Below are 13,126 nucleotides of genomic sequence, written 5' to 3' on the forward strand. Positions count from 1 at the left end.
AAACACAGACAGCTGGCTCCAGCACCAAACGGAATCAGACAGGTGACCACTCACAGTCGAGGGGAGTCGCCAATCACTGTCTCGGCAATTAAAACATCATAAATAATTCACTCTTCTCACGACCATCGCAGTGTCTGTAATTTTTCAGTTCCACTGGCTGTCGAAGCTTACATTTCTACTAAATAATTTATTTGTTGGATTAAACACAGCTGAGTCCGAGAAAAGGAGAGAGAGCTTGCAATGATCCATACACAGTCGTTTTAACGTTAGAATTCGCTACACCCCAGATGCCCCGAGGATAATCCAATCAAAACTACAGCAACAGTGTGGAGGTGTAACAATATTACTTACACTGCTGTGATGTAGGCTAGCCCGTATTAACTCCCACTCCAGCGCAATGTCTAAAACTTAATCAAAGCATGAATAAACATAATTTCAAGATGTTATCAAAAATAATGCTCACAAAAAAACTGTGGACGCTTGTAAATAGGCTATTCACAATAGACATCTTATTTACGAGAAATTGACTAACATGCTTAATCAAAGGCACCATCGATTTATGATGACCAAGGAAACCTGTGGTTGCACTGGTGAGCACAACTGGTTCATTACCTGAAGGGCTGGTGTAATAGCATGTGCCAGATTGATAAACAAAGGCTTAGGATGTGAATGCGCATGTGTGTGCAATCGAATTTGAAGCCAGGGAGGACTGCTTAGGGAGCAAAATAGGACTAGGGGAGAACAGGGTAAGAAGAGCCATTTTTTACATTCTTCATCATTAATGTGTTAAAGAGGTTTGGTTTTATAACCTTCACCTCAAACCAAAAAGGGTTCTACAACTTCTGTAACCAACAACTCTTTGATAACTTATAAGGGTGAAGAAATATGCTCTCTGCGAAATAAGTGGGTCTCGTGGCACAACTTACCCCATATGTGGGGTAAAATGAGCCTACAGTATAGGTGTAGGGTAAGTTGGGCAAATTAAAGGCAAACTTAAAAATTTTACAGATGCAATACCAGTTAGCTGGCTCAACTTACCCCAGCCCTGGTGGCTCATTTTACCCCATCAACCACCATTTTGAAAGAAAATGCTTCTCACAACAAGCTAGGTAACATTCATATTTTGTTTAGCCCTCACATAGCTTAAAAGGGCACCACTTGAGGTGTAATGCCTTTGATGTTCTATTCACGTTTTCTCTAAATCACCCTAACCCTGGACATGAATGGAATCTACTTGGAGAGTAAAAAAATATATTTTTACACATATATTTTTACCACATTTGCCCTGTGCTGTAGGCCTACCTTTCTGCATTCTTTAAATAATGAGTCCCTCTTCCTTAAAATGATAACATTTGTTTACGGTTTTCAAAAAAAAAAGGGGTTGCTCATCATACCCCTATGCTCAACTTCCCCCATTCTCCCCTACTGATAATGTGATAAGAGGGTTCATGCTGTTCCAGTTCTTCCTATTTTGCTGGAAGTGGAACAGGAAGGTACATAGCTGGATCTATGATAGTTCTGCTAATAAAAACTCCCCCACTACCCCCACTACTCTATGTCTTTGCCTACTAAGCTAAATGCATTTACATACTATAGGGTAAAAGTAGAATGTGGTCTTTTGCAGTGGCCATCACCACTACCACCACTATACCACTGAGTGTTCCCTTCAGTGTCAGTGCAAGGTATTCTGCAAGTTGCAAAACCAAATCAACATGGTAAGTTGAAGTATGCAGTTCGCTATTCAGCTATATAGAACATATATATATACTGTATATATACTTATATATAACATATAAACGACTGAAGGATGCTTTTGTTGTAAAACATAATTAATCTTCTTTGCTTGGCATGCAACAATATACCCTCCACATTTGTGTACAAGTTATTCAACCTCAGTATGTGATGCACCAGGTTACAGGTGCACCAGACGAACATGACTGCAGAGTGGATGCAAATGGAAATGGGCATGTGCAGCAGTGGGTCCCTGTCTGGGATCTCTGCAGGTCACTGACAGGGTGAGACATCCGGCAGCAAGCCAAAGGTTAACAGCTGAGAGGTCTTTGGTCACAACGCCCATGTGCAGATAGGGGACTTGCCACTGTGTGAGGGTCTCTCTTTCTGCCAGATGTGCCCCTGGGAAGCACTGTGTCATGAGGTGCAGACTGAACCATTGCCAAGATAGACCAAATTAGACTTACATCTGTTCTCTTCTTTTCAGTGTACTGCAATACATTTCAAATCATGGACTTGCAGGCAATATACATAGTGTATATAATTTATTTTTTGATATATTTACAAATCATCCCTTTATGAGAGGTGAGGTGATTCTTGTATGCATTTTTGGAGGTTGTATGCATTTTTGGACATTATATCTAAAGAGGTTTGTTCCGCTTATCAGTATAACTTCATGGAATTTTAAATCTTTAAGCTCAACATCTCAGAACTATTCAGAACGTAGATAGAACCCTATAATTCTAAGGGGACGATATATAAAATAAAGATAGGATTTAAAGGCTCACCAAATGTTGCAACAGGTATACACAAGTTGTATCTGCGTGAGGTAAGCCCTGATTTTTGATTGGATGTTTTATTCTATATTTTGCCAGGCCTATGACTGATTTCAGGCTACCTTAAAATAACGGTCCCATATGTTTTAGCGGTGTTTTTGCTTTCCTGAACAGAGTGAATCATATTGGCCTGTTCAGGTGAATGTAGAGAAACTAACCTTAACCCGTTCAACCACCAAAAGAAATGTAGCAGCTTTGCTCTCCATTGACAAAGCCCAATATTCTGCAGCCCATTCATAAGCATCTCAGCCTTCAGCATCCCATAGAATGTTTAGAGAATTCCTGTTGGTTTTCTGTTCATACCGGCAGAGCTCCCTCTAGTGGCATTGTTCCATAGTGTAACATCATCCCATGGCAGATACAGTACCTGACCACCTCTCTTGTCAATGTTATTTTTCAAAATAGGTTGTAGTAATAGTGTCAGGACCTTACTGGGTCTCCACCACCAGCCCCGTGTCTGTCTGTTGCTGCAGCAGGGTGGCTGGGGACGCGTAGCAGAGTTAACCTGATTGCCCATACAGGATAAGAAGGCCTGGCTCCGCAAGTGCATAGGCTACGGGCATGTTTGATGCATATACCCCTAGTCATATACTTGCACCACATTTTTCTTTTATTCCATTATACTGACTTTTATCTGTTACCTTAATGTATGCTTTATTAATTATCATCTATGTGTTGTCATCCCTTATATTTTCCATGCTTTGAACTAAGTGTGTGTTACAATAGCCACGAAATTATTTCCAAACTTAGCATATTTCAACAAAATGTTTAAATGCAACATTTGCTGACCCATTATTTTTGTATATTGTTATACAGTACATTCCCATTTAAATGTACTGATAATTCATTACAAGTCTTCCAAATGACATAAAGGGCCTCTTCTCATATTCTTGCCAGAGATGGATATTTGAGCATATATCTGGCCTCACTACACTGGCATCTTGTTCAGTTGGACTTGGTTCAAGTTTTTCCCCCACCCACGATGCGCAAAATGGCCTCACTCCAAATCTTCTTTAACAGTTCCCCATTGATCACAAGAAACTCTTCATTCACAAAGCACAGGCCTTCTTCTTAATATGTCCTCTTCATTTTGGATTACTCCCAGACTGTCTGCTTTTCTCTGTAATTAGACCAGTACCCCAGACTGTGTAAGCATCTCCTCCCTCTACTGTAATTTACATAATATATCCCCCCTCAAAACTATGTGGATTTCACTAACCGCCATTGGTCTTTGGCTTCCCTACTCCCTAGCATGATTATGGTACAAGGAGCCACACATCCAAATAACCTTAAAGGAAAATTCCGGTTTTTAGCACTTTATGGCCCTTTTCTGGTTTGTTTTGGATGAACTAGAGTGGTGGACACCGAAATTTTGACGATTGGTCCTGTCTCGACTTTTCTGACTCGTTTTGAATCGCCTTTGACTGCTCAGGGTGGCTGCCAATGGGCATACTGTAGTAGGCTACTCAAACATGTCCTAAAACAACCCTTAACGTTCGTTTTCAAAACTGGAAGGCGCTAGGGTTAGGCAAATGGAAATTGAATATAAAAAAAAGCATATGGCAAGTGTATTGCAACCTGAGTGTATATGCAGAAATGCATACATTTACATTTTCAAACAGGCCTCATCATGGCCCAATCGTCGCTGGTGGTGGACCTGGAAATTGTGACTCCTTCCCCCTGTTCCTAGAGCTCTATCTAGTGGTAGCTTTTGTAAATGCATTATCTTGTTGAGTCAGACACCTAAATATTTCAGATGGAAAAGCATGTTATGTTATGCCATGTTATGTTATGTTGTGTGAATTTCAACTCTGTAAATTCATAGCTGTTTTAATTAGGGCTGTCAATCAATTAAAAAAGTTAATCTAATTAATTACATATTCTGTGATTAATTAATCCAAATTAATCGCACATATAATTTTTGCTGTATTATGACCTAATATGCTAAGGAAATAAATTCAAAAGTGCTTCGGGAAGAAGTTTTTTTTTCACATACAAGGCATTTCAGGCCACAGATATAACCTAGGGGACACAATGAAAATAAATTAACACTCCCCTCAATGTCAACACTTGCCGACATTGCAAAGGACTTTATTTTCAACACTTTATTTTTTATCAACACCATCAGGCCGTTTTTTAAAAGTAAATGTTCCAATCAATGATCCAGGCAGCACGTTTTCTTCTCTCTCCTTCATTTTACAGTCTAATTTTTACTGACTAGAACGGCTCGGGGTCAAAGGTCATCCGGAATCGATTAATCTGCACTAATTTTTTTAATCAGTTATTTTTTCTCAAATTAATTAATCAAAATTAATCAGTTATTTTGACAGCCATAGTTTTAATACAAAGTTATTGCATATCAACTTTCTTAGTAAAGACAGAAGCACAGTACTTTGTATTTTAAAATGACTTTGGAACTGTGAGAAAAACACTGCTAAACTAATCTAAGCTGCATATATATCAATGGATTACTTTCCTCATCCTAATCACACACAGGCCATCAATCTCATTAACAGCAATTAAAGGGACCATTATTGATCCTGTGAGCCTCATTCCCTAACTGGCAGTAAGATTGATTGTTTCCTTGCAAGGCAAAGAGTACATCCCCAAGTGCCTACAGTATACTATACTTTTAACTGATAGCATATAATGTATGTGAATTTAAGAGGGGTTGTGCTTGTGCATCATTTGCACAGCCAGACACTTAATAGTAGTGACCAAACCAAAACGAAAAATAAACATATTGGTATGCTGCAAAACTGCTGTCAATGGCTACTGGAATGCCACTTTTGCTAAGCCTGCAGCTAAACTTTGGAGAACTAAAATAAATAACCTGACAAAAGGAAGAAAGGAATCTGCATGACTGATTATTGAGATATCATCTATGAATTGGTGGCCAGTAATCCAAATAGTATCATTCACATTGTCTTAGGGCACTTGGAAAGTGTGAAGATTGATACATGAACAAAATCATGTTCCCTGGGCCTGTAATACCAGTATTGTAGTATTATAATAAAACTATTCCTCAAGTGTGCTGTATCTTACACTTTCAGTTCAACAATGTTAATATTAATGCACATGACATGACATAGTAATGAATGTATTTATTTAATCTGAAAGCATTAAATTAAGCACAACTTAACATCATTTTTTACTCCTGTGATATACGTTATCAGCGGTAATTATAATCCAAGGACAGCAGGCCTCAGCCATATTGCTATGCACGTTTGAGTACAAATACTAAATAGAACTGAAAAAAGTACAATGCATTTGGAAAAAGCCAAACTATCTATAAAGTGTCTATAAAGATAAACATTTTAACATTAAATAACCAACTGGCAATTCCTTCTGGCAAAATGTGTAAATTATAAACAGTGAGTTTATAAAGAATGTGGAATGGAGTTGCATGTTGTAACAAAATGATGAGCTCTCTACACCAACTGAGCATTGGCAGACATACTACATATTGTAATGTGGTAAGCTTATCTAAAAGCCTAATGGTATAAAACCTTTTTTGCAAAAAATAATGTAAATGTTTTGACCATACATTATTATACAAATTACTGTATACTGTATGTTTAAATTAATTTGGTGTTTTCATTTAGTCTATATGAGCATTAATCACAAGCATAAGGTACTATATTAATGCACTGTATGAATAATTGTAACATCTGTCATCTGTCAGCTCCCTAGGCAAGACATGGCTCATCTAGCATTCTCCACATTAATTGGATTCTATCATAAATAATAATAAAACGATGAACTATTTGCACCTATATTTAGTCATATATTTACTTGCCGGCTTTCAAACGGGGGTCTGATCTTACTGTTAACAAATGGACAAGAGTAATGCATGGAGTTTCAGACTGTAAGAGTGGAAAATTCTCCAGCTGATGAAGATCCAGTGTGTGAAGCAGCTTGTCTGACACTAAAAAGCTGTGCTGGGAAGCACTGTCCAGAGAGTGGGCCTTCATCTGCGTCCTTCTGTAGAATGAGTGTGAAGGTCTCAGAACCTGCTCTGAGGGAGGTGGGTCTGCTGGTAGTCGGCGGAGGACGATGGTCTCACAGATGAGCCCTCAGGAGGGCTGAACACCATCTGAGACAGAACGTCACTCAGAGACGACGGAGCTGGAGACACCTCCACATCTACAACAATACAGAACATATTTATAAGTTTTATATTTATAAGTTGACACAAACAGATTTGGTGCAGTTCAGAAGCAGTTTTTCAATCAAAAGACTAGAAGGTAAAGTATATTATACCCCCAATTGATTTCCATTTAGATTCTACTTATTTTCACATTTATATGTAAATTACGATGCTGTTTACATGTGTTACTTATACTGTATGCGGTTCATATTATGAGGCTGACATGCTTACATTCTGATAAGACGCCCGTAGACTTTGACAATGGTTGGTTCACATGATCTGCAAATGACAAGTTGAGAAACTGGTGTTTGAGCCAGGTACCACGGTCTTCTTCAAAGAGTTTTCTCTGTAAAGCATGATGAAGTTTAAGTACTGCTTAATTACATTTTAGACAGAATTCAGAATGTATATGTTCAATCAAAAATTCACACTAACAAAAAAAATTGTAAATCAATATATGAAATGTATTTTTTTACTATGTAATAGCAGTATCTCATAGCTGCTCTTTATACATACTATGTTCCTTACCTCACGGCCCAGCCTGATAGCTGCCTCAGTGAAACTCTGTCTTTCAGTAGCAAAGTTCTTGCGCTGTTCTTCAAAAACATTCCACTCTTCTTTCAACCGTTCCTTTTCCTCCAGCATGTAGCAGTCTTTCAAAAGAGAAGCGGTCTCTTCATCACAGGGGGAGCTAAGCTGCTGCTGAGAACCGCCACACAGACGAGAGGCTTCTCATTAACAGTGACAACTCCATTGTATGATCTACAGTAATGTCTATCTCTCTCTTTTTGTCTTTATCACTTTCTTTTCCAAAACACCCTGGTTAGAAACACTAATGATATTCAGCGTTTTCAAGTTTCTTTAAAGGGTATATTCAGAAAACTATTAAAGGGATCGTATCCACCACATGATGTGTAATTACAGTAAGGTCATATGTGATTTATGAAGATAAAGGATGTTCTACTACCGCATCCCTGTGTTAGCTCCCTCTGACTACATATCTGGGTGGCAACAGGTGAGGTGCCAATCCAGAAACTTTCTAATGAGGAGACACAGCACTCAAAAACTCCTTTATAGAAATGCATGGGGTTAGTTTGTAACGGCAATATGGCAGTTGTCTACACATATCCCACCCCTTCCGCGGCAAAACGTCGACATGTGAATACATTGAGCCAATCATGTGCTGTGTTGTGAATACATTGAGCCAATAATGTGGTTTGTTGTGAAGACATCGTGCCAGTCATGTGTTGTGATCTCGCCGCTGGAGCAAGATTGGTGTCGTGAAGCCTTGCGCACACGCATTTCTGCCGAAACGGATGCCCGATGAGTGCCCAAAAAGCGGTGCAATATGGCCGCCGAGTGGAGGGACTTGCCTAAAAGGACTTTGGCCAATCTCAGTGTGTGGGTCATGTTCACCTGCAGGAGCTGCTGCTGCGTGTGGATGAAGTCCTTGCACTGCTGGATCTCCTGCCGGAGCTGGTCCATCTCCTTGTCATGGGCCTCTATGGCCATGACCTCACTGTCCTTCTGCTGAACATGACCCAAGGACACTGGGGCAAATAAACACATGGCTAATGAGGGCAGTCTCACATACTGTCATGTAGCACTGTTAAAAGTATGCCTTCCAAGAAGCTAAAGGAGCGACTTTTCTCTTCAGTTGTTTTTCAGGTTCAGAATGTTACAAAACAGGACATTTTTAGGTCGTTTTTGGAATACTGAATACTGAAAATAGCTTTTAAAGATATCATAAGCTCTGTAAAAAGGGAACCTCAATATCTTGTTTTCATTTCCTAAATATGCTTCGAAATTAGGCAAAAAATGTGAGTCTTTTTTCCCTGGAAAAGCCTCTCTGTGAGCACCTTGGCTATCTAGTTTTTCCACGTGGTGTTTGAGTTTCCTCCACTGCTGGCGAATGCTGTTAGTTAGCTCTTCTTTGGCTTGCTCACAGCTCTGTTCCAAGCTATCCCGGCCAGATTCGCACACAACCTCCTCATCAGAACCTACATCCTGGGAGGACAGAAGCATAATAAATAATGCATAGACAGGTACTTAATGCTGCATTTAGGAAGCATTAAGTAATAGACATTCTAGAAAAAGAGTGCTATACAAAAATATTAATAATTATTTTATAGGTTGATTTAACAGCTTATTCTGTAATAAAGAATATTTTACAAAGGTACAGCCCTAACAAATTAATATTTTAACTCAGAACCCTGTGCTGCTACATCAGCAAGAAGAATGGTTGGTACATGGGTCAGATGACTGACCTGGTTTTCGCAGTGTTCCTGCCTCACTTCTCTCCAGCTAGACTGCTTTGGACTTAAGATACTGATCATCTCTTTTTTGATTTGCTGAAGCACTTTCCGCAGCTCTACATTCTCCAGCATCAGCTCGCGCTGACGGTTATCAAAGTCATTCAGGAGAGTCTGGTACATCTCTTCCTCATGCCTAAAAAAACAGAGGGCCCTCTTTTGAATGATGGGCAAAGTCTAACTAAGCTTATAGGCAAAATCAATCAGCTAATTCAACACCATGGGCAAGACGTAAACTGCAAACATTGATAAGTCAGCTCAATGTGCCCACACGCCACACGATAGCTATAGTTCATGCACTTTAGGGCCCATGGTGTTCCATTTTACACCAGCCTGCAAAACACATGTAACGTCACAAACTCTAGTCAGTTAAAAACACTCAATGTTCAGTTTGTATCATTTTAGACTACAGCAGTTCTTGCAAGGTTCTCAAGTTAGTTCTCACTTTTTATTCTATGCTTACTCAAAGCCACAAACTCTTTCATCTTTCAAGCACTGCATTCCCCTTCGGAATAACACACATCCAATAACTTTTATTAATATTATAGAAATGAAAATACTGTTTACCTGGCTTCTGTCTTTCTAGTTTTCCACTGACCTCTCCTTCCATCTGATCTACCCACACAATTCAGAACTTCAATAGCTGTTGAGGAGAAAAACTCAAGTCACTCATTTTAGGAAGCCTGTGGGGCGCATCTCTAAATTTGCCAAAATAATATTGTATTGTCACTATTTAAAGACATACGCATATCATTGGTTCACAATAGTATATTGTATATTATGTAGCACAGGTAATACAGCCACAGGCTACTGAGGAGATACTTCATACACACCTTGTTTGTTATCCTTTTTATCAATCAATAGCTGATTTAAATGCTCCTTCAGCTTGTAGTATTCTCTTTCTTTTCTCTTCATATCATGATTGTACTGCATAGAGCGACTTGCTCGAATGTTCTGCAGCTTCTGCACCTGTTGATGCCATTGTGATATGAGTTTACTGCAGAATGGTACATCTTTTTTAACTCTAATTATAAGGTCTAATAAGATCAAAATCAATAGTAAATTAGAAAATGTGCAACATTATAAAATCATATTGCATCACCTTGTGCTTGTATGATTACTCTAAATTGTGTAAGATGTAATAAGTGGAATTAAATCTGGGAAAGGCTACTCATTAAGATTATTATTGTCTCTAGGCCATACATACAGTAATATGCCTTGCTGGTTAATACATTTGTATTTGTGTGTTTTATATATGCAAAGTATGAAGTGAACAATTTACTACCATATAATGGAAATGCCAGGTGACCATTTACCACTTAATCTCACAAGGAGCTCTTCACTATAAAAACATATCTTGGAGTGAATGATTGTCTCTCTTACCTCCTCTTTTTCATTTTTAAGAGATTTCTTCAGGCTTTTAATATTTAACTGCAGCTGCCTTTCTCTCTCCTGAAGTCTTGCATTTTCCCTCTTAGTTATTTCAAGTTGATCCTGAGAAAATACAATCAAGACATTCAGAGTCTCTGATTTCCTGTGAAAACACTTAACCAGATCATTTAAAAATATGGTACTTTCTGGTCTCCAGTCTCTAGATATGGTGAGCTACTGATATTCACACAGATTTCTTTACAGGCATATTTGGCCCAACCAGTTCACAGATAATGTACATGTTGTTTGTATTTCCATTCTGAGGTGTGAAAGGTCATAACTTTACTTCTACAACTTCAGGTTCATGTTCAAGTATTTAGTCATCTATCTATGCATGTAGTTAGTTCACTCCTGTCCCTGTGCGCAGCTAACCCACATAACAACTTCCTGCTACTAATAATACCCCCGTTAAGTGGGCCAGGCGGGGAGAGTGGCCGACAGCAGCTCACCTTGAGCCGGCCTTGGCTGAGCTGCTGCCTCTGCATGTCGCCAACACTGCGGAGCCTCTCAGCCTCCAGCTGGTCCAGGGCCCTCAGGACCCGGTGGTGCCGTTCCAGCAGGGCATACATGCTGTTCAGCAGGGATACCACATCCACGTCCAGCCCCCCGTCACCTCCCTCTGGGTCTGGCTGGACAGCAGGGAAACCCAGGGATGCAGCCTCCTACAAGGTGAAGGGAGGTGGGTTTACAGTATGATACAGTAGATGCACAGAAAGCTGTGGCTAATCACATATGGTTCAATGTGTTTGTTAGAAGTTAAGGTAAGTTGAAATCAATAAAAAGAAGGGAAAAAAAGGTACAGGGGGTAAAAGGCAGTCGACATGGACATGGATACAACAATCAATACAAATGAAGCTAAAATCAAGTCCCTCCCAAAATCCCCCAAATAGTAAACAGCAATAATACTTCTAATGCATTGTGCATACTTTCACTAATTAAGGAAGTCAACCAACAAATGCCACTCGCCTGGTTCAGGTACAAAATACATTCTGGGATGTTGTCTTCTGTACAAAAGTCACTTATCGGACTATAAAAGTTAGTAGACTGAGTGTAATGACCCAGGAGATTCCCTTTGTTCCTGTAAGAATCATAGGAAATGTCTGGAAACTCTGTAAAAAGACAAAAGAGAAACATGTAAACTGTTATACCATTCAAACAATATGGGGGTAAATCTTAACACACTCAGTACACCTAGAGTATACGGTAGGCTAGCTACATATAGGTCAGTGGAGTGATACCTAATTGGGTCATTTTAAAACAAGTCAGAGTATTGTATCACACAGTACAAGACTAGTCTGTTTCCGACTTCATTTGACTAGACATAATTAGGCAAGTCATCTTTGAAGTTGAGGTCAGTCAAAGTCACAAGATCCTTAAATAGCCTTCAGCTGTTATTTCTGACTTCTTAATATGGCTTGTCTCACACGAGACCAGCAAAATGTAGAGCAGGAGAAAGTGACTTAGTGATCTCCAAACCCAGAAAAAAACAAAAGCATTCATTGAGACATGCATTGTTGTTCAAGTTAGTCTATTAATAATGATAATAAAGCAATAGTCACCTTGTGTGGATTCTGGCATCACTGCAGTGGAAATAGGCTACTCCCTATAGGGTCCAGGGTCTGTGAGCAGAAATATTCTTACGTAAAGGATTTTAATGTAGCACATGTACATTCTGAGAAATTGTTTATTAGGCTAGAGCAATATATTTGTTGGCATCTTTAAGATAATGTTGACACTGTTTTTCTATGTTCTTGCTGAAGTAAAGATAGTAATAGGCTAGAAACAATGTACCGTAAGTACCAAAACAAACACCAAAATGTGAGTCTGTCACCTGCGTAGGCTACTAACAGTCAAGACCAGACAGGGAACAAACTGTTAACTGTTAATAACTGATGAAACATTAGTCATAACATTATGTCTAGTTAAAAGAGAACATGCCATAGCCTATGTAGAGAACTATGTCTAAGATCATACATACTTAGAAGTTCACAAAACACTTTAAAACAGATTAACACAGACTAGAAGTCGGTGACGGAGTAGCCATCCAGTCATTATAAATAGTCATTATAAATATTATAGCCTACACAACGGCTTATTAGACTGGCACTGCACTGACTGAGATTTACAGTCGGCCAAGACTTCACGATTAAAATTAAGCATCGACACTATACGGAAAATTAGACATCGTCACTGTATGGAAGGTAAATCATTAAGAAAAACACAATAGCATTGCATGCACTGATTAACACCTATAGCCTATTAAAATGGGGTTCAGTGTTGTTTTCATAAAGATTATTGCAGTCAGAGGTCGATATCAACTATCCTGCGCAACATTTCAATTCTGTTAGAGTCTAGGCTACTATTGCGGAATCAGGTCAAACAGTTATCTGTCGATACTATGGAAAAAATTGCCTAGATTAAGTCCACAAGAACAAAACCATGTAGGCTACTCACAGCTGTTTTGAAGACAGTATTCTGTCGAGGACTGTAGGACTGCACTGATACAGCCGTGCTTTCACTTCACGGCGGGTATAATCAGCTGCGCAGTCATTCATTGGAGAACTCGTCGTCAGGCAACGAAGACCTTGCAAATTCATTGGCTGTAATCTTAATAGTTTTATGCGTATTCATCTTCAAACAACTTTACTGAGAGATGCTTCTTCTGT

The 13,126-nt window shown here is 39.1% G+C and overlaps 1 protein-coding gene across 3 annotated transcripts; it reads right to left on the reverse strand.

The window, feature by feature from the left end:
• Window positions 1-5,656: 5,656 nt before the first annotated feature.
• On the reverse strand, window positions 5,657-12,996 carry LOC121678372 (afadin- and alpha-actinin-binding protein-like). 3 transcript variants are annotated; one of them, XM_042057854.1, is made up of 13 exons: window positions 12,915-12,995; window positions 12,020-12,079; window positions 11,427-11,569; window positions 10,910-11,122; window positions 10,413-10,523; window positions 9,863-9,998; window positions 9,597-9,672; window positions 8,985-9,165; window positions 8,577-8,724; window positions 8,134-8,267; window positions 7,246-7,416; window positions 6,949-7,063; window positions 5,657-6,713 (listed from the first exon to the last, which is right to left on the reverse strand). In XM_042057854.1, exons 2-13 carry the CDS (start codon window positions 12,036-12,038, stop codon window positions 6,574-6,576), a joined length of 1,587 nt encoding a protein of 528 aa, XP_041913788.1. In that variant the 5' UTR covers window positions 12,039-12,079; window positions 12,915-12,995; the 3' UTR covers window positions 5,657-6,573. The 3 variants fall into 3 exon arrangements, with proteins under 3 accessions (XP_041913788.1, XP_041913787.1, XP_041913789.1); XM_042057853.1 differs by having other exon boundaries at window positions 7,246-7,419; XM_042057855.1 differs by lacking the exon at window positions 5,657-6,713 and having other exon boundaries at window positions 6,949-6,996; window positions 7,246-7,419; window positions 12,915-12,996.
• Window positions 12,997-13,126: the final 130 nt, after the last annotated feature.

Source organism: Alosa sapidissima, chromosome 12, assembly GCF_018492685.1.
Source record: "Alosa sapidissima isolate fAloSap1 chromosome 12, fAloSap1.pri, whole genome shotgun sequence".
Lineage (NCBI taxonomy): Eukaryota > Metazoa > Chordata > Actinopteri > Clupeiformes > Clupeidae > Alosa > Alosa sapidissima.

Bases quoted from the DNA above. Each gene is read 5' to 3' on its own strand.
- LOC121678372 (XM_042057853.1), bottom strand. The intron at 10,524-10,909 runs GTGAGCTGCTGT...GTATTTTCTCAG, and splicing joins TCAGCCAAGGCCGGCTCAAG to GATCAACTTGAAATAACTAA. The intron at 6,714-6,948 runs GTAAGCATGTCA...GTATTGTTGTAG, and splicing joins TACGGGCGTCTTATCAGAAT to ATGTGGAGGTGTCTCCAGCT.